This window comes from Pseudonaja textilis, chromosome 3, assembly GCF_049901715.1.
Source record: "Pseudonaja textilis isolate UNSWEBS1 chromosome 3, rPseTex1.2, whole genome shotgun sequence".
Taxonomy (NCBI): domain Eukaryota; kingdom Metazoa; phylum Chordata; class Lepidosauria; order Squamata; family Elapidae; genus Pseudonaja; species Pseudonaja textilis.
The window spans coordinates 190,608,912-190,634,818 of record NC_141992.1 but is presented as its reverse complement, the minus strand read 5'-3'; the positions used below and the strand labels follow the sequence as shown (position 1 = coordinate 190,634,818).

General features: G+C 38.9%; 1 protein-coding gene across 6 annotated transcripts in view; it reads right to left on the bottom strand.

The window, feature by feature from the left end:
• PHF20L1 (PHD finger protein 20 like 1) overlaps positions 1 to 25,907 on the bottom strand; it is a 58,181-nt gene that overhangs the window by 14,048 nt on the left and 18,226 nt on the right. For 2 of the 6 annotated variants that reach the window (XM_087931723.1, XM_087931728.1), the window contains 10 exons: positions 22,815 to 22,877; positions 18,972 to 19,179; positions 14,658 to 14,783; positions 13,598 to 13,680; positions 9,631 to 9,883; positions 5,965 to 6,171; positions 5,190 to 5,246; positions 4,468 to 4,566; positions 2,869 to 3,033; positions 1,033 to 1,214 (listed from right to left, as the gene is read on the bottom strand). In XM_087931723.1, coding sequence (XP_087787849.1) covers positions 1,033 to 1,214; positions 2,869 to 3,033; positions 4,468 to 4,566; positions 5,190 to 5,246; positions 5,965 to 6,171; positions 9,631 to 9,883; positions 13,598 to 13,680; positions 14,658 to 14,783; positions 18,972 to 19,179; positions 22,815 to 22,877 — 1,443 coding nt within the window. The remainder of the gene's footprint in view (positions 1 to 1,032; positions 1,215 to 2,868; positions 3,034 to 4,467; positions 4,567 to 5,189; positions 5,247 to 5,964; positions 6,172 to 9,630; positions 9,884 to 13,597; positions 13,681 to 14,657; positions 14,784 to 18,971; positions 19,180 to 22,814; positions 22,878 to 25,907) is intronic. The other 4 variants (XM_087931725.1, XM_087931729.1, XM_087931724.1 and 1 more) reach the window with 3 other exon arrangements.

The window sequence follows — 25,907 nt, the reverse complement described above, 5'->3', positions numbered from 1 at the left end:
CTGTCGGGATTCAGGCAATTGCCCGAATTAAATCATGAGCCTCGAGCCAAACTTCAAAACCTATAATGAATTTATTAGGAGCGAACATATCGACAGGACCTGGTTGAAGTCGGTTCTGAGACAGGTAATCCACTGTCACCCTTGACCCTGGTTTTCCCTCCACCCCTTTGAGTGCATCATAGCTCATATTCTCCAACAAAAGGAGTCATCAATCATGTTCTCCAATTAGAGGTTTGCCCTTACAGAAACTCAGGTCACCTAGTTACAATCTCTGCAAGTTATGAATGGAATGCACTTTCAATTCCAAACTGCTGCACTGCTTTTTCAAACTCTTTTCCCCCTCCCCCCTTTCTGTTGGCAACTATAAAACTGGCATAGAAATGTTTATGAGTTGACATTGGCCTTATCTCAATGATTGTCAGGCAATATAATGGTGATGAGCATAGAAGATTGGTAGAAGAGCCACAGCGAAGGAAAGAGTCAAATAAGATCCCGAGAAGTTAGGGGGATGTGGCAAATGTCTCAGAAGCCAACATTTCAAAGTTCTTGGAATGTAAAGGTTTATTTATTTAGATCAGAAGCCTCACAATGTAAAGGTGACAGGGAAGAAAACCACTTTCTTAAACTTGCAAGTTTATGTTAATGAAACTTTAGAACAAGGTAGAATTAATCCGGCTGGTTGTGCTACCTGCCCAGATTATTTTGTAAGGCTAACATAAATTAAACCTTGCAATTCTGATCTTCCTGATCAACTATCTCATATTTTTATAACATTAATTATATGCATGAATGAAAAGATTTGGCTTCCCTAACCTCACAGTAACAAGCAAACAAATTCATTTTGCAGTCATGGTCTGAACCATGAGTGTTTTAGCAATAAGATCTGTGAGCAGACTGGAAATCCGCTGGATCGATCCAGCCTGGAATTCATCCTACCAACAAGGACAGAATACTATAAATTACTCTGCTCTAGTGACAACGAAGAACCTGGGTGAAAACTACAATGAAAATTGGTTTGCAAACAGTTCTTACCTGAATCATGAAGCCTTTTTCCTCATCCATTTCGCAGATGCACCTGACTATTTCGTTCAGAGCGTCCTCTTCGTCTTGGGACTCTTCAAAATTGGTCGAATCAAAATCCTGATTATATTCATCACCACTCAACAGCAAGCTCTCGGTGGAAGAGTCATCCAAAAACTCCATATCAGAAAGGTCTGCGAGATGATTTGGAGGGGATTTGGATGAACAGGTATTAAAAAAATATAAATAAGGTCTTTACAAAAAAAATATATATATAACATAAAAGAAAGACTAGGGGGTGACATGAGAGCAGTCTTCCAATATTTGAGAGGGTCTCATGAGGAAGAAAGGGACAACCTGTTCTCCAAAGTAGGCAGAACAAGAAGCAATGGATGGAACTAACTTAAGGAGAGAAGCAATCTGGAACTAAGGAGAAATTTCCTGACAATTAGAACAATTAATCAGTGGAACAACTTGCTTCCAGAACAACTTGCTTCCAGAATCATTGGAATGACTTGCCTCCAGAAGTTGTGGGTGCTCCACCACTAGAAGCTTTCAAGAAGAGACTGGACAGCCATTTGCCCTAATTGTGATGCCTAAAGAAGGACTACCTGCATTACAGAGGGTGTTCAAAAACCATGCGATCAGTATGACACTGAATTCATTCGATGAGCTTCTGCAACTTAGCGCCGAACAATGGAAAAATGTCTACTTGATGGCACATGTTAAAACCAAAACTTCTAAACAAGCGTATTTTGATTAAGTGCCATCAAGCCACTGTTGAATTTTAGCAACCACATAAATTAAATTAAAAAAATTCTCTGTTAAAACAAATATTAAAGAAGGGGAAATCTATTCACAGTAACTAGGGACATGGAAACTTCTCAGAAAGTAACGATGCCATAAAACCATAAAGTATGGTTTTTATAAGGGACAAATGTCTTCTGATCAGGTACCATTGAGTTCTGATGAAAAATTAATTAAGTAGGTATATAACTTTTTGTTAAATTTAACAACGTAGGATGAACAAATAAAAGACATAATGGTACTTTGGGAAAAAAAACTTTGGTTGTAACATAGAACTAGAGAAATGGCAAAATTTATGGCAAAGGAACTATAGATCAACAATAGCAACTTCTTATAAAGAAAATCTATATAAAATGCTTTATAGATGGCATTTGCCACCTGCTGTTAGCTAAAATGTTTAAAAATATGTCTAGCAAATGTTGGAAAAGTGTAATCAAAAGACAGGCACATTTTATCATGTGGTGGACTTGTGTTAAAACAAAAAAAAGGAGCTAGAACAGGTGGCTAGAAAAGATGATATATGTAGATTTTAAACTTGAACTCTTTTTATTAGGCATAATATCAGAAAAATTAGGTAAGAAGTGTGTATTTAGTCTTACACGTTGTAACAGCAGCAAGGATTATATTCGCACAATATTGTAAACATGAAGAAACACCACAAGATGAAGAGTTAAAGATACTAAATTGTGTAGAAATGGAAAGATTGACATTGAAAATTAAGCAGAAAGAAGACACAGAATACTATCAAATATGGGATCTATTTTATCAGGGGTGGGAAAAAACGGGGTAAAGATTAAGAATGTAATCAGAATTGTTAAGCAACTTAAATACCCAGACATGATGTTTTTTTAATCACTAAGAAATGTAATTAATTTAAAAAATCAATAAAATTTGGGGGAAAGGAAGTAATGATGTGTTATTCGTTTGGAGGAACAAAGTCTGCATGAAGGGCGATGTACCTTGGAAACAATTCTGTGCAAGTGGAATCATTACATTAACAGGAAAAACGGGAAAGAGTATCGCAGAGCAACGCAGACCTACTTTCCCCGCTGAGATCGACAGACAAAATAGCCCTTGGGTACTGATAGGATGTGCTCTTCTCCGTTGTGGTGCTGCGGAGAGTCAGCGAGCTGCCAGAAGACCTAGTGAAGGGGGAGGAGCACCCATCGAAGTAGTCAAGGGAACTATCCTCGAAGTCGGAGTAATCTGAAAAAGAAAATCACAGGGGTGCAGCTGTAGGAGGATGTAGGGTACGGAACAAAAATGCAACTTTTAATGTTTTAATCCTGAATGTTCAAACGCCTGAGATATTGCATCGGTTGGCTATGAAGTGATTTATCGAGAAAAATATAGGGCAGGAAGTCAGCTAACTTCCCACTGACTGGCAACCCAGACCGTGATAGGCTAAATCAAACGTGGCCCGAATCTTGGCCTTATATTTGAACAGTAAGCAATTATCAGCCACAGAATGAATATACATGTCTCAGGATAATATTGCAGGATCTAATCTGGGTCGGTCACCGGGAACAGAGGTTTAGTCTTCTGAGCTTTCGGATTCATGCTAAACCCCATCTTCTCTAGGTTAGAGAGGAGTTCCCTAAAGATGGGCTCCAGCACAAATCCGAAAGCTTGGAAGATAAAACTTCTGGTCTTGGTGACAGACGCAGACTGGATCCTATCAGCCATAGCTTCTTCTTCCTTCCTGGTGGCCAATATCCTGCCATCTTGGCAATAGGTGACCTTTCTTTCTTTCCTTCTCTTTCTCTCTTTCCTTTCTTTCCTTCCTTCCCTCCCTCTCCAAAATTGTACTGAAAAATAGTGTCAAAATCTGTAATGGTCCAAAATCAGGACCACCATTCATGGAGAGTTTGGGTTTCCTCTTCTTTTGGTGTTCTAATTTCCTGACTGTACACAACTGCAAGAGAATCTTTCTTCAGTTCTTCATTTTCTAAATATGAAAATATTCTACAAACCATGAGTAACAACTGAAGTTCTGGCCGAAGCACCTTTTAAACTATGGTTCACGTACTAAAGACATGCCAGGTCTCATCAAATCATAGTTTAGCCTGTCTTGTGATTATATTCAAAGGTCTAATGAAGGGTGGAAGTTCGAATCAGTTCTCACTTCCCTGTTCAAGCTTTTCAAATAACAACAGACCTCTGGGATATGCCAACTGCCATCTTGCTCTTCAAAGTTTATATGTTATAAGCTTCTTAGAATCAGAGTAGATGTCAAGAGAACGTTGGGATATAATAAATATCCGGATTTCAGGAGAGAAGCACAAGAGATCCTTGACATATTGCAAAACCAGTCAAGTAAATCATACATTCTTTTGCTTGTAGGAGTGCCCAGAAAATGGTCTCAAGCCTTTCCGATAACCATCAAATACATGGAAGACTTAGCAGGGGTGAACTGGAGCACCCACTGTTGTTCAGAGAAGAAATGTCAAAGAAAAAGCACAAGGTGCACACTAGAAGACAGGTAAAACTAGTTAGCAGGTTGAAACTGGAGGAGAGCCAACAAACATTTTAAAGCAACGTTTGGGGGATTTTATGAGCACCTGCTTTAAAATCTAACGCATCACCAAATGAGAAACCATGAGAGCACGTTTTGTTCATTTGTTTATATGTTGGGTATACCATGCTGTTTCGATTTCTTTTTTTTCTTTTTCTTCTTCTTCTGTTTTGACTTCAGCTCTTTTTCCTTCTTCTCTGTTCTCTCCTTCTCCTTCTTTTTACCTGCGTTGCAAATGAAATATTGGTTTTAATTTAAAAGAACCCAACTCACTTAAAATAATCGTCATCTAGTATCAATATCCTGCCTGGGGGAAAAAAACAAGACAAATTGATCAACTGGATAAAAGTGGATTTAAGCACTGGGAAAAGAAGTGAAATGTGAAAGGACCAATTTTAAACTAGGAACTAAGATTTATAGTGCAGTAAAATATAATCAAGTATGAAAATACCCCAATATATATAGCACTAAGCTCTAATGTGGTTTCTTCATTTTTTGTTTTAGCATATATATGAGTGCACAAAACTGGCACTTTTTAAGAATGTCAGGGAGAATGAAAATACGAAAGACATAACTTCAGTGGCATTTTGACATCAAAAAAATACAAGTCTATTAACTAGTAGAAATTATATCTGTTTAGCAACTGATCCAATTTACAAAATAATGTCAGTCCTTATATTTTTCACTTTAGTAAGTATAACTCAGTGCCTCAAAAATAACTTGAAAAAACAAAACTATCAAACCATGCCACCAATAATTAAAAACAGGTCATTTATAAGTGATACAGATAATTTTTCAAAAAAGATAAAAAAGATTACCATAAAAGTTCTTAATTTTATGTTCATACCAAGTAAAGATGTGGATCTTTCTTCCAATTTTGATTTCCTCTCAATTTTCAGTGTTCCTATAGAGTCAAAGATGGTACAGATGCAAATTTAAATTTTAGCCATATTTTAGCCTAAAATTTAAATTTTAGCCATATTATTTCCAAAAATAAAATGTAGTTTCTGTTCAATGATTATTCTTTCTGGAAAGATTGGCAATGATTCCTTGCTGTCTCATAGTAAGAGGTTGACAGATTAAGCATACTTTCATGATTTGAGTTTAAATATGCCAAACCATAAAATATAGTATATAAACCAAGTTGTGTGAAATCATATTGCATGTTAAACCCAAATCAACCTTTACGTGTGAACCTAATCTATAGGTTTCTATACATCTTGGACCTGAAAGACTGTCAATGTGCATTAAGTATGGGAAAATTTACATAAAATCAAGGACTAAAAAGATTAAAAACAGTCTAAAGACTGTCACTTCCACATAGAACTCAATACAGTAGCAGGATGAAGGCTAGCTACAACAGAGTTGTCCAATCTCAATTATAATTACAAATTAAAATAATTATCCTTTTCTTACAGAGCAATATACAAGGATTTGGCACCAATAACCTCTCAAACCAATTGCTCTCTGGGGAATGAACTGGACATATGCACAAGTCTGCAAACATGCATACAGACTGCATTTTCTAGATACACATCAAAGCATATACACAGAGACCTGTGGCTCCCTGAAAAGGCACATTCATGTTTAACACACTTGAAAAAGATTGACGGAGATTTTACCTGGAACCACAGGAGCTATTCTGCCATCCGTTCCTGTTTTGGAAAGATGGCATCTAATAATCTGGTTCTCTTCCTTCTCCTGCCTGGGATGTTTGCTATATAGGGTAGGCTCCCCAGGGAACAGGGCTGAAACATCCAAGTTACTGCTTAAGTCAAGAGGAAGACTTAGTCCATGCTTCTCAAGGGATACATGAGCAACATTGGGAACTACACAAAAGAAAGAATGCAGTATTAACAGATGAACATTGTGTTCTAGGCGTTGTTAAGTAATACCCCTAAGTGTGACAAAGGCCTGGCTTACTAGCCAGCAGCTCTTGTTAAGACAGGCAACTTCTTGTGAAAGCGTTATTTTAAGTACTCGGTTCCTCTCTGGTTCTGTATTAACAGGGAAATACGTTACCCTCCAGTAATGAGGGTGGGTTCATTTGGGGCATGAATTGAGAACCCTTTACCATGAATGACTGGAGAGAAGGGCGGGGGGCGCTTTTTCTAGAGAATCATGAAGCAAGGACATTTGTCCCTAAGTGTTGTAATCTTCGTCTCCCGTGGCTATTTTTGAAGGATCTAAGGATCTTCACTGGCTGTGATCCACCTAAAAAGAGACCTTGGAATGTAGTTTCGAAGCAGATACAACTAGACGTCTCATCTAGCTATCATCTTTTTAAGGGTTATCATCAGGCTGTTGTTTGAAATATTTCTAATTTACATCTTTAAAAACGACCAAAGTGGTGGGAAGGATAAAACTGACTAGGAAGGTTTTTGAGAGTAACAGCACAGGAGCAATCACTAAAAAATTACTTGTGAAAATCATTACAGGAAAATAAGATTACCTGGAGCCGGGCTGACACAAAAGGCCACGAGTAGTATTAAAGACATCTAATCTAGTGGGTTTATATAATGTCTCTCTTTTTAACTCTTGAATAAAACTGAAGAATGTTGTAAAAACAATGCATACCCTTTTTGCCAGCATACCAAATCGAGGACTAAACGACCCAATTTTTTTTTTTGAACACTTAAAAAATACTATGTATGCTGAATACTGGGCTTCTAGAAGCAGTGTGTATGTGTGCGTGTGTTAATCAATCATTTTGCTGACAGACTGTAGACAGTCTACGTTGTTAGCTGTCGATAAAGATATTACTGTTATATTACTTAAATCTGTATTTATGGATATTGGATGATTTAATCGTTGCTTTTCAATTACTGCTCTGATGCGTTCAGTGTTAATTTTGATGAATTGCCTCCAATCTGGTTTGGTATTTAGCTATATTTAACAAATTAAGTTATTAGCTGTAACCTGATTGGGATTACCTTCAGGTTTTAAGCAGCTGACATTTTTTGCAATGAGTAAACTATATCAGCAGAATCAACTACTGGATTGCTGGCTATGATTTTTTTTTACTATTTGGTCTTTTGTAGCATAACTGTGAGCTGCTGCAATGTTTAATACCTACTTATTTTTTTATATATGATCTTGTAATCTTGTACAGGTAGTCCTCGACTTATAATAGTTCATTTAGTGACCGTTCAAAGTTACAGCGGCACTGATAAGTGACTTATGACCTTTTTCAGTTACCTTTTCAGCATCCCAATAGTCACATGATCAAAATTTAGATGTTTGGCAACTGGTTCAGACTTATGACCATTGCTATGTCTCAAGGTCCCCTTTTGCAACCTTTTGACAAGCAGTGTCAATGGGAAATCCAGAGTCACTTATCAACCAAGTTACCATCAACTTTACTGTGTCACTTAACAATGATGGCAAGGAAGGTTGTAAAATGGGTCAAAATTCACTTAACAACAGAGATTTTGGGCTCAACTGTGGTCCTAAGTCGAAGACTATCTGTATTTATAAGTAACATTTATTATTTATGCAATTATTCATAAGTTCTTTCCCCATAGAGACAGTAAGTTGTCCTCTTTCAGCACACTTCTAGAATTTGCCTATGGGGAGAAAGAAATTATGATTGTGGTTAACAGTTTCATCCAGACAAAATTAAACATTACAAAATCACATTAATTTCAGTGGGAAAGGGTTTGCTCCTTCTGCTAAATATATTTGGACCTCAAGCCTTATGAGAGACTCAAAGCAAAGCAGTTAATTTTCATGCATGTGCAGTCATGAAAATCACTTCAGAGCTGTACCTTACAATCCCTAATTACTGAAGCTAAGATATTTTTATTTTTATTATTTAAAAGGGCATGCAGAACATCCCATTTCAAATTGTTTGGAGCACGCTTGCACAGTGCTCCAAATGAAAGTATTTTTTTCCCTTAGTGAAATATGGCCCACAAAATTTCACACGGGAAACTATTTAAAAATGATCTTGATTTAAAAAAAAAATCAAAGAAAGGGAAGAAGCAGTGGAAAACATTCAAAGCAAAGCAACAGTTTTAATTATTAAATGGAGTTTTGTTTTTTTTAACTGCTCCCTTTCCCTATTTAAAAGAGACTCAAATCACCCTCAGGAAAGATTACTTATAGACTTATGCGATGTTGCATCTACTGGGGAAGTAATGATCATTGAATATGTTTTATCATATTTTTTCAGGATAACTTTAGTTCAGGTTATCCATTTCTTATTCCCTGCCCTGTTAAGTGAAAATATTCTCTCCAAATCGAATGGATTTGTACATACTTCTTTTTGGATCGTATCCTGAGTTTTCGTTCAGTGCGTGCCAATTAGAAGGCAGGCCAAGGAAACAGCTCTTCTGATTCTTCATTTTTACCATTTTGGGGGAGCAAAGTAAAAGGTTTAGGCTGCTATTTGACAAAAATAAAAACACCTCCCAACATCCTATAATCTATAGATGAGAAAGGATTAAACCTTTGGACAAGGGAAGGCGTGCTGCAGTTGGACACGAGGAAGGGAACAAAAAAAAATCCTCTTTTTTGTTGATGCTGAACATGCTTGGGCATCTTCTAAAATGGTAGAGATTTCAAGGGATACATTCCTGGGTCTCGTCTCAGAAAGCAACTTTTGGATCTTTATCCCAAAAGTGGAATACCGCTGCCTGTTAACCAGTAATGGAGAAAATAAAGAGTTGGCTCGTCATGCTAGAAGAAGATAAGACGGGCTACAAAAAACACAGGGAAAGCTCTCCTTCTTCTTTAATCAGCAAGATCACAAAAGCTTTGCTGTTCTGTGCAGTTTGAGGCATTGTGTGTGCTCAAGAGGAATAAAACCAAAAATCAGTCTTGAATCAGTCACCTGGTATAATTTGGGAAAAACTGAGGGGGAAGAGAGGAGAGTGAAGTAGAGTGGAGAGGAGTGGAGACAGGCTAGGGTAGGGTAGGAGAGACAGAGTAGGAGGAGAGGAAGTGGAGGGGAGACAGGGGAGGGGAGGAGATTCCAGGCAACAGGACAAGGAAAACTTTGCAAATTGGAAGAGCAGTTGGTTGCTTTTAAATTTTCTTCTGTTCCTCAGATGTTAAAGATACAAGAAAACTTTTCTTGTATTTTTTTTTTCAGGTGAATTGAATTACATTACTGTTAGACTCCATGACATACCTTCCTTGAAGTCCTGTTTCTTGCTTGCTTGCTTTTTTTTTTTTTTTTTCAAAAATCTACTTAGGATCAACAAGCCATATTCAAAACAAAACCACCACCACCCACCAATGATGACTTCTCAATTACGGTTATGTTTTAAAATGTCTGTGCTCACTAGTTTTATTTATCCCAGAAGAAGGAAGCTGGGAGACCAGGGTCAAATCCTCCACTTGTATTAACTCTGGGGAAAATGGCGTTTTAAGGGGCTTTAGACACCCTGCAGAATCTCCAGATTCTTGTTTGCATCTCTTGCTGCGAGACTTTCCTGAAGACAAGTTGGAGGGCAGCAGTGCCGATTTCTGAATGTTGGCAGAACTGCTAATATCAGCTTCATTTTTTTTCTGACTTTGAGGCTTAGGTGATATCTCCTGAATAAATAATAAGAAATTGATACTTTTATTGCATTTTCTTCATTGTAGCTCTTGCATTCTATTTTTGTTTTTGTTTTTTTGTTTTAAAAAAAGCAACTTTAGCATTTAAACATTTTTTCAGAAGGAAAGAAAAATTTAAATTAAGCATTTTAGTATTTTAAAAAGGGACTCGGCCAAAGACCATCATCCCAATCCAGTGATCTGCTCCAAGCTGGAGAGATGTGACATGCCTTTGCAAGGCCTCTTCTGTGAACATCTCCCTCTTCATTTCACAGGGAAATAATGTTCCATACAAGCATTCTTGTACATCAGCAGGTGGAAAAGAAAGGGGATTTCTTCCATGTCTGAAGAAAACCCTTCCACTTGCAATTTATGTTGATCTCTGGATCAGGATGTGAAGCCGTACACCTCTCTTCATTCTTACTGACTGAGCATCTTAATTCTTCCAAACATACTAATTATCTGTTTGACTTGACCAAATTTTGCCATATTTCCATGTCAGGAATTTCTACAATATTTCTTAAAAAGCGCAATCAAGCGTTCGCGATTATAAATCTCTGATGTGTTATAAAACTTCCTGATTGCCAGATTCAAAATCTTAGCATTAAATGAGTGGTTATTAAAATCCACAAATTCCACTTATGTAGGCCAGTCTGTACACAAGACATGAAGAGGCTGGCAGGGTCCCTTTAGTTTTTTTTAAAACAAACAAACAAACATAGGCTATATTCTGTATTTTAGTACATAATCTGGATACCACCTACACATGAGCTGTAAAAAGCATCACAAAATTTTATCAATTAAAAGCAATAACAAAAGATGTGTCATCTTATCAAGTTGGAAAAGCAAAGCATGCATTTTCAAAATGTAATGCCTCCACCTCTGTTTTGTGCAGCATACATAATGAATCGCCATATCAACATAACCCCAATTTACAAATACCAGCATATGACATATATGTCTAGAGAGCTATCCCCCACAGACAATTCAAAACACAATTTATCTAGCAGATATAAATATTGGGCCAGTAAGCATTTCAATTAAAGCGCTGGGGAAAATTCAGGAAGCATTTGCCTTTTCATTAAAAACAAAAGAAGCAAACTTTCATAATAAGAATCAAATTCACGATGTGTTCTCCAGGCTGGAACTTTTGCACCAAAAGATGGATGTTAGGCACGGGTGACTAGATAAACGAGGTAAAGCAGCCCTAACCATGTCCATGGATTATGCAAAGAAACTGCCCCAAAATCACAATAGGATTAGTGTTGTGCTTGATAAAGACAGAATGTGGTTCTCGTTCAATGTCCTTGCTACGTTCAATGTAATGGAAATATGATGTAAAGACTGGTGGAGCAAACATTCCATTCAATTGTCACCCATGCTATCCCTGGACCGGTTATGCATGTCCACTGAGCGTCATTTGTTCATGTGAAACAACTGGAAGACTCTAGACCATAGCTAAAGCTTGGTAAGAAAATTGCCAGAAATTAATTAGAGCCATAGCTTGTAAATAAATGATTTTATTGTTCATCTTCACGTGTGAAAGACATCACTACAGAAACCATTATTTTCAAAGTTACAAAATTATTTAAAACAAGGTTTTGAAAACTTGTTCTAATAAGGTGCTTAAACCTCTTTAACAAGGACAAAATTAAACATGAGAAAGAACCTTAATGAAAATTAGTTAATCTAAGCAGATATTGTTCAAAAGTAAACACAAGGCCAGATCCTAATAACACAATTAAATGACTACTGTACCTGTGACATGTAACCTGAGGGTTTAGGTTTAAGATATTGTAAACCAGAAGGCAGGAAGAGAAATTAACAACCAGAGGAGACAATCTGAATATCTTTTCATTATGTCTTTTTAACCATCAATGTTTAGCTGCAGGCAGCTTGGCATTGTGAAGCCACTGATTCCTAAAAAATTATGTATGCCTTAGAAAACAAATTTCAAATCTGCAGCCCAGTTTTGGATCCTCCCAGGATAAAACATGATTTGAGCACACTGATATTAACTGCATGTATTTTCTTTACAACCATCATTTGAAAACCCACTTAGATTATGGTTACAACTTCAAGTTTAAAAGTGGAGCCAGGGTTTTGTCTACACATGTATAACTTAAAAGACCTAAAACTGATACTTGGATGGAACCATGCCACGGTTGGCTTAAAAGATAAAAAAAAATAATGTATTTTTTTGACTTCTCATTAATGAATTTTTTTTTCATTCAGGCAACAAATTTCCATTTCACATTCCAATTTTTCTTCACCAATTTTCTCTATCTTTGGTTATATGTTTTCTATCAAGGGTTTTCAAATTCATATTTTATAGGCCGTTAAATATCTAGCGTTAATATCAGTCTACAAGTTAAGAGTCCAAGAAGACCAGCCACATTTAATTTTTTTTTTAATTTTTTTTTTTTTTACATTATGTGGCTTACAGAACAAGATCTGCAAAACTGACATCTCAACATTGGTGTGACTTCCTGGGAACCGCTCCAATGTACAGAGAGTAGCAAACTATCCTCTTAGTATGAACTCATCTTGCTCAGTTCTTAGAAGTCATAGTTATGCATTAAATGCAAGACAGGAAAAAAAAATCCAACGGAGCAGAAAAATGAAAAGAGAATGCAGGCATCCCTGCTTTAGATGTGAACTAAAACCAAATCCAAGAGGTTTTTAATGTGTTTTCTTTCTTAGTATTTATTTAAAAATCTAGAGCTTAACCCAAGGAGGATAAGGTGGAGGAGGAGGGTTAGTAATATGGCTCATTGAACAGTTCCATAAACACATATACGTTCACAACCACCAATTCTTACAACAGAAAGGAAACTTCTCTTGGAAGAAGTTCTGGTAGATGTTAAAACCCCTGTGTTCAATTTGCGTCAAGGGCCTTTTAAGTCACTTGTTGGCACTATTTCAGCAAAGGGTAACAGTATTTGGGAAAAGACATCCAGGTTTGTTTGTTGTTTTTGATTCTCGGAATGTTTTGCTAATGAAAATTAAAAATAAAATCCCAATGGTGCTTTTTTCAAAAGGCAACTGGACTTTCTTTGTTTCTTTTTTCCCCTCTTGAAAACATTTCGTTTCTCTCATCCGAGAAGCATCTTCTGACCTTCATGAACTGAAGATGCTTCTTGGATGAGAAGCGAAGAAAAAGAGAAAAAACAACAACAAGACAGTCCAGTCGCCTTTTGAAAAAAAAAAGCAACACTGGGACAACCATGACCTGGATGACTGACAATCTCCATAGATCAGGGCTGTCAAACTCCCGGCCCATGTATCTCATGTTGGCCATGCCCAGTTTAGCGAAGGGGGGGGAGACAGTCCCAATACGTCATGTGGCGCTGCTGTGACGCCGTGAGTTTGACACCCTGCCATAGACGACAAAAAGAAAGGTAACCATAAATTAAGACATCCAACTCTCTGACCTAAAGGCAAACGGCAGAAGTCCAGTCCAGACAGAATCTCGAACTGGCTTCTGGGTTAGGCATTCTTAAGAGCGACAGATTTACTTTCATGACCTTCATTTACGCAGAGGTGTGTATATATATCTATAGATAGATATATATACACACATACACATCGTTCTTTAGTGGCCTCTCGGATTCTGCCTAGCAAGACAATATTCACATCACAGATCTGGTTATTTCCCATAGTATGTTCCAGAATGGCCCTCGGAAAAGAATCAACTCTACAATTTCATACCTGCTCCAAGACTGGAGCTGCTTCTTTGCGGTCTTCTTTCTTTTCAGCACCATCAGCCCAGACAGCTTTGGATGCCAACAATCCTGTACAAGGGGAAAAAAAACAGCACAAAAATAGGACTCTTTTTGGAAATAACCACCATGGCATTTGGTCAAGGAGGATCCTACGGGTAGATCCCAGGGCTTATTCTCAGTACAGGCGGTTCCCCACTTTACAACCATTTGTTGAGTGACTGTTCAAAATGACTACACCTCGGGGTGGGAGGGGGAGAAGGAGTGACTTATGAGCTTTTTTCACACTTATGGTTGTTGCAGCATCCCCCTAGTCACGTGATCAAAAGTCAGACGCTTGGCAACGGGCATGTACTTACGATGGTTCTGAATTCTGGTTGAATGGAATGCCATGTTTTTACGCTGTTGGCTGCTGGGCGTTTCTAGGACAGGTGGGCAACCATGTAAGTTAGAATAACAACCACAGCCACAAATCTGTCAAGACGAGCTGGGCTGAGAATGAATGGCTCAGAGTCATTCAGTTGGTTTTTCATGCCTAAGGTGAGACTAGAACTCATGCTCTCCTGGTTTCTAGGTCAGAGATTTAACCACTGAACCAAACTGGCTTTCTAGTTGGTTTTATAATGCAAATAGTTAACATTGTTTGCATTTCTTCTTAAGTAGAGATTTAACAGAGCAGAATAACAGAGTAACAGAGTTGGAACGGACCTTGGGAGGCCTTCTAATCCAACCCTCCTGCATAGGCAGGAAACCCTATACCGTTCCAGACAAATGGTTGTCCAATCTTTTTTAAAAAAAGCTTCCAAAGTTGGAGCATCCACAACTTCTGGAGGCAACTTGTTCCACTGATTAATTGTTCTGTCAAAAAATTGTCTCCTTATTTCTAGATTGCTTCTCTCCTTGATCAGTTTCCATCCCCTGCTACTTATCTTGCCTTCAGGTGCTTTGGAGAAGACTAGATTAGGCATTTTTAGTGTCCTGCAACTGTTCAGATCAGAGCAATCAATCATTTAAACAAGCACGGTAGCTGATCTCAAATGACAACTTACCAGTGATCTTGTTAAGACGAGCCCTCTTTGCTTGAAATGAGTTGCCTAGATTGTTTTTCCTCTTGTGTGCTAATGCATTCTCTGCCTGTACAAAGGCAATCTTTGGGACATCCACCAGAGGAAATGCTACATAAAAGAAGAAGAAATCATATATAAGCCCCCTGTTTTAAAAGCTCCTCTAGATAAATATTTACAATGTAGTTACCTCCATATACTACTATGAGATAACATTAGAAGTCGTAATTAAATCCCTGGAGATAATTTTTTATTAGGGTTGTGCAAAAGATACTGTTCTAGGACCGTAAATTCTAGAGAGGTCTGTTGTTCTCCCCTGAGCATTCTCATTCAGGTTTTCCAAAGACTATCTGAGATTTTTGGATGGTTGTCTCGGAATGCATGAAGACTGAAGAACATGAACAGTGCGCCACAACAATCCAACTTTCCAGCGCATGGAAAAGCCAGGGCTTTTAGTAAGGAAGCACCTGGTTTGACAGCCAAAGCTGACAGAGAGTTCCACTTGAGCCAGGTGTTTTGTGACTGTTCAATGTCAACATGGGGACTCACAGAACTCCCAAGTGGCCAACTTATTCCTTTAACGTGAGTGCAACCCTATACAAAAACTGTACTTCTCCCAAATCGAGGACATGACGTAGGTACGTTCTAAAACAGTGGAAGCCATGAAATCCTGATCTGCACCTATTAGAATGACCTCAGCGAGGACAAATTTCCCAGGAGTAAAGCACTGGGGACCCCCAAATCACTCATATCAGTCATAGGCTCTGCAGAGCCTCTATCTTCATCTAAGTCTTCTGAAAAGGTACGTAGTTTAATAAGAGGCTTGGGCAGGGAGATGATCTCTTAAGGTACACAACATGTACTCTCTGACACACAAGTATGCAGCACAGCCACTTCATAGTAGATAGGTCCAAAGAAGGTCCTTTGTTACTTCTGTCAGGTCTTTTACATGGACCAGTTCAGTCCCTTACTAGCAATAGCACTTCAGACTTATATACTGCTCCATAGTGTTTCACAGCACTCTCTGAGCAGTTGACAGAGTCAGCATATTGCCTTCAACAATCTGGGTCCTCATTTTACCGTCCTCAGAAGAATGGAAGGCTGAATAAACCTTGAGGCTGCTAAGATCGAACTCCAGGCTGTGGGCAGAATTTGCTGCAATACTGCATTCTAATCACTCTGCCACCAAGGACTCCTTAATCTAGTCTAAGTAGAGAAGACTCTCTCCTTTAGAGGAATAGAGAGTTGGCCTTGAAGAAAACATGTGGAAATGCTTAATAAAGCGTGAGCTTACCCAGAGAAATCCTGAAAGTGTAAGAAAGAAACTCAAGACTGCCCAGCCTTGACTTTCTTTAGAATAAGGATTTCCAGATTCTGATATTATAACCTGGATCAATTAAGGTTCCAGGTTTTCTTGTCAAATCTGTTTTCTGACTTGGTCTACCTTGAGGGAGTGACAGTCCTTGCCCGTATACCTTTTAGCCCCATTGAGTTTTCCCACACTCTGCACCGTCGTACTCAGACTGTGGTATTTCTCCAAATCCCCACACAGTGTCACACGAGACAAAAATAATGGTCAAGCAGGTAGCAGTTAAAAAAAAGGAGAGGCTTGCGGGGGGAGATGGGGGAAAGCAAATCCTTCTTCATATGAATTATCAATGATTTTAAGATCAGAATGGCCTTTTTTTTGTCAAGGCAGTTGGTAACTGGAAGAAAGACCTGGAGAACTTGCATATAGAAACACCCATACCTCCCAGCACCCAGCTAGCCCTCCTGGTATCATCACAGTTAGCTTCAAGAACCTGGATTAGGAAAAGCTGGTTCTTCCGGATGAGTAAGAGAGGTGATTTATTTTTCCTTGAATCTGGCTATGTTTACATTAATGCAATAGCTTTTTTATTGAACCAGTAACAATTTTGGTTAGATTTTACACACGTGTTTGTTCTGGATGAAATAACCAGCAAAGATAGGTTATTTAAACATTTACAAAGGAAAGACGTGGCATTATCAGCTAATACTGCACTTTGCCATCCTACTGGCAGAGTGCAGGCAGAGAGCCTTGTCTGTTGTTGCCCCCATCCTGTGGAACATTCTCACCCCTCCTAGAGAGGAGTGGGACCCTCACTTTCCTGCTTTTCCAGAAAGGTGTGAAAACATGGCTCTTTCTTAGAGAGCACAAAGGAACAGGAAGCCCTGGGGATGGTTCCCCCCCCCCCCACTTCGCCTTTCAATTAATTCTTAACACTAATTTTTAATCAAAATTACCTTTTTTGAAATGTTAACTATTTATACTGTTTTTATTTTTCTCTTTTATTGTATACCACCCAGAATCCTTCTATGAGGTAAGATGGGCAGTTTTAAAAATTTGATAAATGAATTGTACAAAAGCCTTAGAACAATCACAAGGGCAGCCATGGCAATAGTATAAGTGCCGTGAGGGCGAACCTGTGGCACGCGAAGACATGTCACCTGGCACGTGCAGCCTTGCCTGTTGGTTTTCTGGGTTACTAGTGCACATGCGCATGTGATTATCATCCTTCTCGCGCCCAGCAGTGCCGAAAACTGGCCTTCGCATGCGTGCTGGCCAGTTGATTATCGGGCACGCATGCACGTTAGAACCTACCTGGAAGTTCAGCTTTTCCAGAGCGTGGCCCTAACAAGCATGTGCGCGGGATGTTTCTATCACTGATATAATGTATCTCAAACACATAGCTACTGGCACAAATGCAACATTTCCTTTGTTATCCTTGCCCTTAATTAATGCTCCCCGCTCTGCTTTGTCCTAAGAACAAGTAGGAGATAAAAATATGAATACGACAAGCTCACCCAAATGCCTGTCTTTGTGCCTTCTTATGTTTTAAAGGGAGCGTAATAATATTTCACAAAGACAAAAATAAAATCTTCTTATCACATTATGCCTGGAACTTCACATAGATTCATCCAGGCATTTCTCAAAAGCCCTATTAACATGCGGTGGTATCAGGCAAGACGTATGTTTTTTGTGCTTGCAACCTGCTGTTAAACAACTTCAACAAGTACATCAGCAACCGCCATTATAGGATCACAGACCAATGTCAATGTGTTATTTATTAAAACAGGTAGTCCTTGACTTGCAACTACTTGTTTAGACGGTTCGAAGTTACAACAGCACTGAAAAAAAAAAGATTTAGGACCAGTTTTCACCCTTATGACCATTGCAGCAGCCCCATGGCCACGTGATTCAAATCCGGATGCTTGGCAACTGGCATATATTGGTAAGAGTTGCCCAGTTCCGTGTGTGTGTGTGTGTGTGTGTGTGTGTGTGTGATGTGATCACCATTTGTAACCTTCCCAGCTGGCTTCTGGCAAGCAAAGTCAATGGGTGAGGTCAGATTTTCTTACCGACTGAATGATTCAATTAGCGAGGCAAGAAAGGATGTAAAATAGGGCAAAACTCATTTAACTGCCTCGCTGAGCAACAGAAATTTGGGGCTCAATTCTGGTAGCAAGTCAAGGATCCACCTGTAATTTATATGCCGCCCAGAGTTGCTTCCACAGTGAGATGGGCAGCTGTGATGTCTCGCCTGGACGACTCCTCAGATTCTTCCTCAGAGGGAGAATGAGCTAATTCCTGGCACGTCAGGAACTGGGTTAATTAATGACTCTGCACAGCCACCAGAAAGAGATTTACAGGGGGCTTCGTCTAGGGACAATTTACAGGGGCAAATGGTCAGTGAAGAGGAGGAGTTGCCTTCCGTGATGGATTCCGAGAGCACGCAGGGCAGAGAAAAGACAAAAGCAATGGAGATCTGATAGATTCCTCGGGAGAAGGCCCCGTCCGTCTTGAGGACCTGCACCAAAAAGGTATTTATCACAGCAGGCAGAGGCAGGCATGGCTGGAACAACGTGTTTGGTTTCTGGCTGTGTGTGTTTGTTCCACATGCTTCCTGCTGGACTTTTGAGATTCTGAACTTCTCTTGCCAAGTGAGCTCTTGAGGGTGTGTTTCAGTTTGACCTGGTGGATTAAGTTTGTTTGGTGGACTTATTCACTGGAACAACTTTCCATTGTTTTATGGATCACTGGGCCATTGCCTTGTAGATTCACCTTGGCCTGCTCGTGGCTGGATTGATTTGGGACAGTTCTGAGGCTGGGTGAAGGGACTTGCTGGGGAACATTAATAAGCTCTCTAAACCACACTGACGTGTGTGCGTGAGTGAGTGGGGCAGCACAGCCGCATGTGAATTTAATCAACAAACAAACGAATCAATAAATATTTTAAAGGGAAAACCACGTATACAATAAAATGTACTTATATATACCAAATGTCTCGCTGGATGTGGGCTGCTCTTCTTTCTTCTGGACTTTCTGGACAATTGCTGAGGTTGAGGTCTCTTCCTTCTTTGAAGGTACTTTAAACCACTTTCTCTCCTCTTTGTCTTTATTACTGTTTGCGCTTGTCCGTGGCTTAACCCCTGCTTTGTTTTTTGCGGCAGCCACTGCTGCGGCTTTGACCAAAGCTATCCAATCCTTTGAAAAGGGGAGAAAACAAAAGAAAACAATCGCCTCAAATTAAAATCCAGCTTTGAAGAAAACTGTTAACAAGAAAGGTATCCTAAAGGGGAAATTGTTCATGCTGAAGAATATCTATTTCTACTGTTTCTTGTAAATTTAAAAAAAGAAACAAGGATTTTGATGACAGGTTAGTTAATCCTGGGTGCCCAAGCTTCCATTCTAGGAATGAAATGTTGTTAAAAAGTCTACAATGTTCTGTATCTCATTTGGGCTACACTAAATTGTTATGTTCTAGACTAAGCAGCTCTTGCTGACCTCTCTAGATTTGGCAAATTGACTTCTAGAAAATGTTAGAAATAGCATCAGGTGCCTAGAAGGTACTGTATAAAACTGAGAAACCTCCATGTCAGATTTGACTATCTATGTGCAGCCTCTAGGTTGAATAAATAAATAAAATTATCTATTCCTGTACTGCATTGGGCAGAAATCTTTCCCATTCTTTGAAATTGTGCCAACTCTTTGATTCCAAATATTAACAAATATTTTGCTTGCCAAGGTTAATCTTCATGCCAGGAAAAAATAAAACCCTACTAAGGCAACTGCATCGTCCATACAGCACTAGTGTATCCGTTACTAATTTATCGCAGATTCTTTGGATGCCTTTTGAAAGAAAATGTCTAGAACATGAAGTTAGCTGTTCTCCATTTTGTAAACTTTTATACCCGAAGACTTTAAATTGTCTTAACTGCTTTACAATAGCTACAGAAATATGAGAGTATCTATTGTAATTAAAAATCAAGTCAGAACTACTCTAATATGCACCAGGCTAGGCTGTGTCTCAGATTGTGCTGTTTCTACACCAATAGCTGCTTAAGGACGAACAGTCCCTAACTGCAGTGCAGGTGGCTAGATTCTGCGCAGCAGTACTGGGGATTCATCGGAAATGTGTGTCTAATCCACCATAGCTGTTTTATACAAATGGGGCAAACCCTTTGCACTGCTTATTTCTTTCCCTTTTAGTATTAAACTGACTATGGGCCACAGAGTTTATGGGTTGTAATTTTAGTATGGTTAGACCATGTATAATTGCCAGACTGGATTTTATCATAGATGTTAGCTGTTTATTATTTTATACTAGAATTTTTAATTGTACATTTACTGAGTGTTTTTATTTGTTCTGGTCTCTGGTCTATGACTGCAATAAATTGAATTGGGTCACCATTCTGACAAAGATACACCTTAAGGTGATGCAGACAAGCTATGTTTTTTACCTGTGATTTCTAATGTATCTTTTAGGATGTTGACTCTGAAATGCTACATGGATAACTTCTGCACAGATGTACGTACAACACATAGCTGTTACTCTGACATATATTGGTACATTCTAGAACAAGTCACAAAATGAACAATAATACTTAGGGACCACGGAAATAGGCAGAGATCAACATTGTGGATTTGTCAGATGAATGTTTGGCCAGGTTTTCTTAAGAATGCATATTTTACAAAGCACTTAAAAAGCAGGACTCTTGGAACAATCCATTAGAATGGGATGAAATGGTAAATGAAGAGAAACGTCACATTTGCAGATGACATGAAATTGAGTGGGACCACTAAGAAGGCAAAAACGAACTTTACGATGATCTTGATGGGCTAGAAAAAGGGGTTGGAATGTAATGAAATGTAATAAAGGACAAAGGAAGAACTCTACATAGAGGGAGGGAAATGAATCAAATGAACAATTAGAAGGTGGAAGACGCCAGGCTTACATTTTGAAAATGTAATTAATCACTAGATGAATAGGAGTCCCTATCATCTGGCTGCCAGAAATTCAAAAGCAAAGCTAGGCTGCAGTAATATATTACCGTTTCCAAATCATGTAACGCAATCACCACCATATTCAAATATTTGGTCTGATTCTGGACATTTAACAAAAGGGATTTAGGGAAACAAGAAGAATGATGCCAGGGCTGAAAGCTTACAAGGAAAGACTCAGAAAATGAAGCATTATCAGACTCGATCAAAGATGACAGAAGCAAATATGGCAGCAGAACCAGACAAGGGAACAGAAGATCAAAACCTGTTCTCTATCATTCCAGAATATAGGGCACAGAACTATGGTATTGGACAAAATGAAATTAGGTTCTACTTGGATGTTAGGAAAACTTTCTGTAATGTGACAGTGGCATCAATTACCAGGAGGGAGATGACTTAATAGCAGAATCAGTTATAAAGAGGGGAATGACTTTTCTTTCATTGGATGTTTTCAAATTCAGGCAGGGGAGACATCTGTCATGGATGCTCTATTCAGAATTCCCATGCTGAGCAAGTAATTGGACTCACTGGCTTAATTGAAAATTTCCAACTATACAGTCCTATCATATGTACATTAAAGCCCACACATGGGTAAAGATATGACTGCAGGCCTAGATTTGCACTCAGAGTCTGAGTGCAAATCTGTATGCATGAATGAATGAAGAAAATGCATTTTATCTTCTGTGGTAAAATCAATCTTACACAAAGGTTCAGAAAGAAGGAAACTTTTTAATTTCTTCTAAATTACTATGCAAAGTTGTGCCTTCCTAGAAGAAATATTTATCAAACTTGGATGATTGGTCTACTGAATTTCATCACTATTATCCCATCTATTTTAATCGTATCAGTAGGACAGCATCTTCTATGCGTATATAAAACTGGAGATTTGCATCCAACAAACTACATGTATTATAGGTTAATTCTCTATTGTTAATGTTAAATATTCTAAGTTATTTTTCACTTTGGAGAACTGCTGTCTCAGACTTCAAACAATCCAAACAGTTATCTCAGAACTGTATGAGCAACATACAACAGATCTGCAACTTTTGTTTTCACTGGATAGAATTTATTAGAGCCAGACCTCATAATTTTACAGCTTTAAACATGAGTAAACGAAACAAAAATATCATTCCACCACCTCTAGCTGCACCAATGACTTCTTTAGCAGCAACTACAGGTACTTCTCAACTTACAACTGCCTGTTTAGTGGCTGTTCGAAGTTACAACAGCACTGAAAAAAGGGACTTATGGCCTTTTTTTTTTTCACAGTTGTGACTACCGCAGCGTGTGATCAAAATTCAGAGGTTTTGGCAACTGATTCGTGTTTATGATGGTTGCCATGTCCCAGGGGGTCATGTGACCAATTTATGTGACCTTCTGAAAAGGAAAGTCAGTGGGGAAGCCAGATTCACTTAGCAAGCTGTGTTACTAACTTAACGACTGCGGTGATTCACTTAACAAGTGCGGCAAGAAATGTTGTAAAAATGGAGCGAAACCCACTTCACCACTGTATCGCTAAGCAACAGCAAATTTTGGGTTCAATGGTGGTCGTAAGTAAAGGACTACCTGTATAAACTGCTCATTTTCAGATGAGGACCTTTGTCCAACTCTACAGACAGTCCACCCGAAGCATTATTCACTCCGATGGACTGGTGCTCTCACCTGCCAAGGCTCTACCACAGTTCTGCCCCTCTCTCTCAGAGCTCTTCCACCTATTGTCACACCTCTTCTGCTGGTCTTGGCCACATCAGGTTTTCGTGGTTTTTTCCTCTCCTCAGCTTCTGCTTCCTGTGTGCCAAGAACCCTCCCCTCTCCTTCCACAATCCCACAAAACTCACTTCACGTGGCTCGTTATCCGTCACTAATCTCAGCTCCGGTGCTATCTGTTGCCTCTCGCGCGCCTAATCATATCGAAGATAAAACACAAACATGGAAACAAAAAGACAAGTTATCACGACATGCCTCTCAGTTGGATGACTCCATTCACCAGCCTTCCGCAATTTCTTGCCCTCCCAAACGCGATCATTTTAGGGAACAACCACCGGAGATCTGCAAAACTGCGGCCAAGTTCACATTGGTACCGATCTATTGCCTTGTTTCTGCTTAACAGTCAAGATTTAAAGTCAGCCAAGTTTAATAAAGAAAGGCTACCTCAAGGCTAGAAAGCAGACACATATATAAAACAACTGTTCGTCACTACAAATTATGGAACCTGCTATAATATCTAAGATAAAGGAGGTGTTAGCATCTTATTCTTTATGCTGATTTGTGCGTAATCTGCATTCATTACAGAACACTAAAGTGCTTGATATCTCAGGAGCTCAAATAAGAATATCTACACATTTTTTTTAAAAAAAGCCCTGCATTAAATAAGCATGTGTTGTAAAGACTAAACAATCCCATGTGCACAGGCACACGTGTACACTAAGTTTATTTCAAAAATATGTTCCTATACCACTCACCATATTGGGCAGGATACAATTGTATCTAGTAGTGGTAAAAGTATATTTGATAGTTAATTAGCATATTCCATCTAAGTGGCAGAAAATTGCATTTCTTCTGATCACTCTCACTAAACATTATTTTCAAAGGGCAGGCTAAATTCTTTACAGCATAACATAACAGTTGCTAGAAGACCAACTTTGTAATCTTATTTCTATAATTTTACTTTTAAAAAGATTAAATATTCCATTATTTTAGAGTTCTTCTTGTGATTTGCCCCCACAAGACAGTCCAGTTGCCTCTTGAAAAAGCACCTTTGAGACAACCATGACCTGGATGACTGAAAATCTCCACAGGCACTTTTTGCAATAGAAATGTTTGGCTCAATTGTGGTCGGAAGTTGAGGGCTACTGTATTTCCACCTGGACAGAGTATCAGTGAAGTCCACCAAATACTCTCCTGTCAACTCCACACCAGCGACAGATTTTTAGAAGTCCTCAGCAAGGTTTCAGCAATGAAGTCCTAAGCCTGGGACGCTGCTTCTCTGGCCCGGCCTAGTCAATGCTGCGCCAGTGGCAGTAGCCCTAAAGGTTCAGTCCTTCTGCATCTTTCCTTAGCAGGCAGCCTTGGTTCTTTTGGAACCGTAATTGGTGACCATCACTTTAGACTTCCTTAGAGCTTGTTCCCGTGAATCCAAGACAAGCTGATCCCTTAGCAATTATTATCACCTGCTGGGCATAGACTTAAGAAGGAACCGTGCACTGATAGAACTCTTCAGTTTGTGACTTGTATCCCAGGAATTCATCCAAAGAATCTAAATAAACCTTACAATATTCTGAAAATTCTAATATCTTGCTTAAAAAAAAAAAAAAAAGGAACCATGGCGGCTCAGTGGTTAGAATGCAGTACTGCAGGCTACTTCTGCTGACTGCCCATTACCGGCTGTTCGGTAGTTTGAATCTCACCAGGTTCAAGCTTGACTCGGTTTTCTATCCTTCCGAGGTCAGTAAAATGAGGACCCAGATTGCTGGGGGCAAGATGCTGACTCTGTAAATCGCTTAAAGCACCGTGAAGCAGTATATAAGACTAAGTGCTGTTGCTAAAAAAATAAATTTTAAGATTTGGAGGTGGCTTCTCAAACAGGAGCATCTGAATGATATTGTGAGAATATTGTAAGAACAAAGAAAACTTCTAATAATTATGCGCCACAGACAAATCCCTTGTGTGTCCAACAAGCTAATAAAGAATATTCCTTTTCCTATTCTACTTTACCCTACCCAACCTTACTAATATTTTCAGGGTAAATAGCTATACCTTATCTCCTGCAGAGTTTAAAATAATCTTGTGGAAATCAGAGTTCATTGCAGCACTCATATGACACCATGCCATAAATCTTAAGAATGCAGTAAACTCTGCAAAGAAATACAGCTGAAATTACAAAGCCTCCAGGTGTTTTCCTTTAAAAAGCACGTGCTAAAACCTACCAAATCTGAAAGACTCCTGGTAATTTCTTCTCTGCTACATGCATATAGCAGGATGACATTTATCTTTGTTTTTTTATAGGAGACATGAATATATTTGCAAAATCAGGAGCTTATAGTAACCTACAAAAAAAGTTTCTCAGAAACTTTTCCAAGAAAATGTATGGGTACTTCAGTTACTTAGCATCACACACCACGTAAATTAACAACAGCAAGGTTTCCATTTAAAAGTGTTAACCTCAGCTTACGACTTTAATGAAGCTTGGCCACCTTAGTTGTAAAGCTGTGATGGTAGCAAAGTGGGTTGCCCACGCGGCTGACCTGATTTTATGGCCTTTTTTATAGCGGTTCTAAAGTGAACACAGGAGTGGTTAACCAATAGTTTGCCATGAATCAGTTTTGCTGGAAAACAAACGTAGATGCTGTTTTTTCAGCAAAACTGTCATGATATTCGCCAAATGCCTGTCATGAAGTCATGTGATTGCAGGAGAAGCGGTCACCCCAGGGAGGACCATCATAACTTCAACAGGTTGCTAAGCGATCAGTGGTAAGAACTACCTGCATTAAAACCTTAAGCCTTCCCATCCTCTTGTACTGGAAAATAAGCCACTACTATTTGCTAACATCAGCTCAGCTACACTGCAGGCAGTCCTTGACTTATAACAGTTTGTTCAGTGACTGCTGAAAGTGACAAGGGCACTGAAGAAAGCGACTTACAAGGAATGTTCACACTTACGACCGTTGCAGCTTCCCCATGGTCATGTGATCAAATTCAGGCGCTTGCCAATTGACTAAAATTTATGATGATTGCCGGGGTCATGTGATTCTCCTTTTGGACTTGCTGGCAAGCAAAGTCAATGGGGAGGCCAGATTCATGTAACAACAATTTGACTAATTTAACTGCAGTGATTCGCTTAACAACTGTGGCAAGAAAGGGCGTAAAATGGAGCAAATTCACTTAACAAATATTTCGCTTAGCCAACAGAAATGTTGGGCTCAATTGTGGTC